Genomic DNA, 5,364 nt, shown 5'->3' with positions numbered 1-5,364 from the left:
TGAAAATCTGAGCTGTATAATTTCAAGGAGGATTATCATTCCATCCTGCGAAATTCGCTACTCTCACGCCTCGTGTGGAAGAAATTGACAAACAAGAGGTAGCTTTTTGAAGCTCAATTTCCCCAGGATTTTGAATAGACAATGACGTTCAACTCACCCATCCTACGTGTTCCTGGGAAAAGCCAGCAGGCAGCAGGACGTGACTCCCAGAGTACCCAGACAGTCACCCGTCCAGATTCTAATTACGCTCAATTTTGCTTAAGATAAGTTATCCGTTTATTGGCACTGACTAACTTATTATTTATAATTGAGAGCAAAGAATAGTCCAAACTTTTGGATCCACAAGAGAGAATTGCTAAGGTCCTGGTCCTAAGGAAAAGAGCCTTTCGGTTCAAAAATAAAAGAATTTATTGTCCAAAGTGATGACTCCCATAAAAAGAACTGAAAACTTTGACCCAAGGGGGAAAGAATTGACCTGAACAATTCTCCAGGTCCAAAGATTTTAATCCCAATGAAAGAACATTTACAGGTCTTAGTTAAAAAAAAGAACTGAAAACTTTGACCCAAGGGGGAAAGAATTGACCTGAACAATTCTCCAGGTCCAAAGATTTTAATCCCAATGAAAGAACCTTTACAGGTCTTGGTTAAAAGGGAAAGAACTGTTTTAAGGTCTTGTGATCCACAAGAGAGAATAGCTAAAGTCCTGGTCCCAAGGAAAGAACTGTTAAGGTCTTGTGATCCAAAAGAGAGAGAATCGTCCAAAGTTTTCAATCCAAGGTAAAGAATCTTTACAGGTCTTGGTTTCAAGGGAAAGAATTGACCTTAACAGTTCTTTCTCCGTCAAGGTCTTTGGTTCAAGTTCTCTCTAGGACATGTGACTTTTCTCCAAACCACCTATGAGAAATCTCCGTCCATATATCACTTGGCGAGCTGTTAATGATGAATTTCATGGACGTAATTAACATTCCGATTTCCAATTAAACGCTGAGTAAACGGTGATGCTTGAATGGTTACCACACAATGTAACTGGTAGTGGTGTGGATCGGATTGGAGAGACGGTGATAGAAGAAGGATAATAAAGGATTGTTGGATATTAAAAATAGTAATATTAGAAAATAAATTGAAAATATAATGGAATGCCGAAAATAAAGGATTGAAGAAAATTATCAAGTAGGCTTTATTATTATTCTTATTAATTTTAGTTGTTTTTATAGCTTTTTAGTCCGTCCTTCCTTTATTATTACAACAGTAATAAAAAGGTATAAGGGACGGACTATTGTATTCGCTTCGGTGTCTGTCAGTCGGTGTCAATTTTATTAGAAAAATAAATTTTTCTAATAAAATTTTCAGGAGCTTTGAGTTTAGAAGGCCAATAAATGGATGGGTGACTTAAAGTTAATTGAGTAATTGTGGGATTTTTTTTTTCACATTTTCTCACACAAATGAGCTCTGATCTTGAAATTTGTCGCGACGACCTATGAACTCAAAGCGAGAAAGTTTTAGATAACACTTCAGTCGTTAATTTAAGACCGGTTTTAGCGTTACCTATGTTAAGCTACGCCGAGGAAGGCCAATAAATGGATGGGTGACTTAAACATTATATTGGGAATAAAGGGAGAACGGGCTCTAGTCTTGATTTTAAATCATTACATGAAAGTAAAATCAAAAAATCAAATCAAGAATGATAATAAACTGTAAAATGTAAATGCAGTTTCTTTGTGTTATTATGTCACAACTTTGATGCTCACTACAGCATTGTAGGATTTTTCCCAATATCTCAATAATCCTAAAATCCAATGTTTACCTACATCAGGATAAAATCCGCCCCGGGCGGGAATCGAACCCGCGGCCTAGCGCTTACAAGGCAGACGCACTACCAACTAAGCTAACTAGGGCTAAAAAATTCCCGGAGGGACGGACCCAGCTTGTTATTACCATTGTAATAATAAAGGAAGGACGGACTAAAAAGGTATAAGGGACGGACTATTGTATTCGCTTCGGTGTCGTCTGTCTGTTCCAATAGAAGGACTTTTTTTTTTTTTTTTTTTTTTTTTTTTACCAGACTACCAGACATTACTGAGTACGAGTAGATACTTAAATGGTAACTAAACATTACACATCTATTTATCTACCTCTATAATTTATACTTTTATGCAAAGTCAAGAAAAACAGAATGTCTGGGCCTCGAACTCAAAGCGCGGCCAAAAGCCAGGAGGGGAAAAATATCGGGCCAGCAAACGATTCCAAAAAGTTTTATGAGACAGAATATAGACTTTCCCACATAAGTTAAAGTGAGACGACCTATATATCAAATTAAAGGTCTTTTTACCAGAATCACGAAAATGGTAGTGCAAATTTTGTCCAGAGAACCATAAAGCCAAAAAAAAACCTGGTTTTTGGGGGATTTTTTTTACACTCACACAAATGAGCTCTGATCTTGAAATTTGTCGCGACGACCTATGAACTCAAAGCGAGAAAGTTTTAGATAACACGGTTTTAGCGTTACCTATGTTAAGCTACGCCGAGGAAGGCCAATAAATGGATGGGTGACTTAAACATTATATTGGGAATAAAGGGAGAACGGGCTCTAGTCTTGATTTTAAATCATTACATGAAAGTAAAATAAAAAAAAAATCAAATCAAGAATGATAAGATTTTTTAGCTTAAATCATTACATGAAAGTAAAATCAAAAAATCAAATCAAGAATGATAATAAACTGAATATTAAACAAATTAGGTAGGTACATAGGTACTGATTTTCTCTAATCACGATCGAAGGTCGTAGGAATAAATATTACTACCTATGTTGTAATAGCTCATAGTTGTACATTTATAAGTAGATGTAAAACTTGTGCTTCAAATTCTTCAAATGTTTGCTGATTAAAACAACTAAGCTTGAATAATTCACATTAAAATTGATTTTATTTGTTAACAAGTTGTCCGCCATGACCCCACGGGGGTAACGCATCCATCCGGCACTGGTCGCGACAAAATGTCCGCATCATGTGAACTATTGAAGCTGAGGAATTTGTGACATGGCGTTTTTTTGCTGATAGTGTGTTTGATTTATTAGCGCAGAATCCTATTGACAGAATTCGACATTTGAGGACCCTTCGAGGAAATGGAAGTCCAGCTTTGATTGGATACCAGGAAAAATGTTGAGCTGATGAAGACCTGTAATATTATTATTTTTAATATTTAATTATTATTACTCAACATTGTTAATTGGACTACATAATTATTTATACAACATCGCGCTCTAATTATATAGGTGTACTTTCTGTACTAGTATTTGTATGATATGTACTTAAAAAAAAAGATATCTGTGGTCCTACTAATTAAAGTCTACATACAGGATCGACAGCTACACAGTTCTGATATGGAAAGTTTAAAGATATTTTTGAAAGTCTAGGTCGCGGGAGCGATTCCCACCCGGGGCGGATTTTACACCAAAAGAGATAAGGTTCGTTCTCGAAATGGCTTGCTTTCCAGGATAGTAGCACCTATATATATGTACCTTCCTTCTCTCTTAAAGTGTCGGTGGGGACATTTTGAGTTAATTTCAAGAACGCTCATCTAAAGGTGTGTCCAAAGGTCCATCGACGTCGACTGAACCGTCCACACTGCCTCAATAATATAGATTCAGCCCGTCGATCGACAGCCGGTCGACTATGTGTGGACACCCTTCAGACATTCTTTCTATCCCCTGAGGCGTTCACCCTGTATGGATCCTCCACGGGCAACCCCACGGGTTCACCCAGTATTGAAATATTGGAATAGAGACCATATTTGGTGTCTCTTCTATAATCTCCTCCGGTAAGATTAACCTGGGAGTGATTTACGACCTACCCGTCCTGTGACCAGATCTTCTCCAGGGGGTGCAAAGCAAGTCGAGAGAGATGCCTGGTCTGAAAATAAAAACGAAGTGGAAGAACGAGAATTAAGAAGAAGAAGACGGAGATCAAGACGAAGAAGATCAAGAAGAAGAAGAAGAAGAAGAAGAATCAAAAGGAAAAGACGAAACCAACTTGTCCTCTGCGATCCGTAAGGTTCCCAAATCCATGTTCTGATCTTATCATCACCATTTTCATATTTATTTTTCTCGACTCTTCTTCTTCTTCTTCTTCTTCTTCTTCTTCTTCTTCTTCTTCTTCTTCTTGGTTGATCACCTGAAACCAACTTGTCCTCTGCGATCCGTAAGGTTCCCAAATCCATGTTCTGATCTTATCATCACCATTTTCATATTTATTTTTCTCGACCCTTCTTCTTCTTCTTCTTCTTCTTCTTCTTCTTCTTCTTGGTTGATCACCAATTTTGTGTGTGTACACATCGGAGGAAAAAAATTATGGCCACATAATTTATTGGCCAGAATATCTTATTGATATAAAGTTAAGAAGAATTATTCATTTTTCTTCTCTCCTTTTCAAATGTGTCTCAAGCGGTAAATCATCTTTTTGTGATTCCTTCGCTCGTTATTCAAGGGCTTGTTTGAATGTTCCTTCGCTTGTTGGCTTTGGAGTTGGTTCGTTTGGGGACCTGCCCACCAGGTTACGAGAAAAAATGTCCGCTCCAAAAGCAGGCAACCACGCAAGTATTACGGGAGCAACCTGAAAAGATTGTCAACAGAGGTAAGATCTTAACCAAATTTTGAAGTTTCAGAGAAAATAGGTAGCTTTCCAAATTTCTGAAAGTTAGAAATACATAGGTGTATCGAAATACGGATAATGGGCACCTTTTATCTTTTCTAGAATGACTTATCTATCTCTCCTGTTCCGAATTCTCAGTATTTCAGATTCTACCTAAGTCAAAAATATTTCGACTCCCACATCGGTCACAAACCAAAGCATTCCAACAGCTTTCAAGAACTTTTCGCGCACCATTTGTGGCGATACTCAGAAAATTCTTTCCTCATACATATTGGTCACAGCACACCACCTTGAGGGGACGAGAATGTCCATTTTCAAGTGACTGTTTCTGTTGGTTGGAGCAGAAAAACGCAAGTTTTAACTATTATGGAGTTGGTTCGTTTGGGGACCTGCCCACCAGGTTACGAGAAAAAATGTCCGCTCCAAAAGCAGGCAACCACGCAAGTATTACGGGACGAACCTGAAAAGATTGTCTCAACAGAGGTAAGATCTTAACCAAATTTTGTAGTTTCAGAGAAAATAGGTAGCTTTCCAAATTTCTGAAAGTTAGAAATAGGTGTATCGAAATTGTGACGGATAATGTTGTGAGTTGACGACCCGACGCAAAGGCACAAGTGACGAAAGCAAAATTCTTTGTAATTATTCTACAAAACAAGTTCTGTACAATTTTAAAGTTTAATTGTGTAGTGGTTAACGCTTTGAACTTCGGATCTGGAGA

General features: G+C 37.6%; 1 protein-coding gene across 1 annotated transcript; it reads left to right on the top strand.

Annotated features, from left to right (window-relative positions):
• Window positions 1-4,438: 4,438 nt before the first annotated feature.
• On the top strand, window positions 4,439-4,996 carry LOC113472308 (the record flags this gene model as incomplete). Its single annotated transcript, XM_026831999.1, has 2 exons — window positions 4,439-4,628; window positions 4,785-4,996. Coding segments are annotated over exons 1-2 (348 nt in total), but the record flags the coding sequence as incomplete, so codon positions are not given.
• Between the last annotated feature and the right edge of the window lie 368 nt (window positions 4,997-5,364).

This window comes from Diaphorina citri, unplaced genomic scaffold (genome assembly GCF_000475195.1).
Source record: "Diaphorina citri unplaced genomic scaffold, Diaci psyllid genome assembly version 1.1 scaffold4719, whole genome shotgun sequence".
Classification (NCBI taxonomy): Eukaryota; Metazoa; Arthropoda; class Insecta; order Hemiptera; family Psyllidae; genus Diaphorina; species Diaphorina citri.
This window is presented reverse-complemented; position numbering and strand designations above follow the sequence as displayed.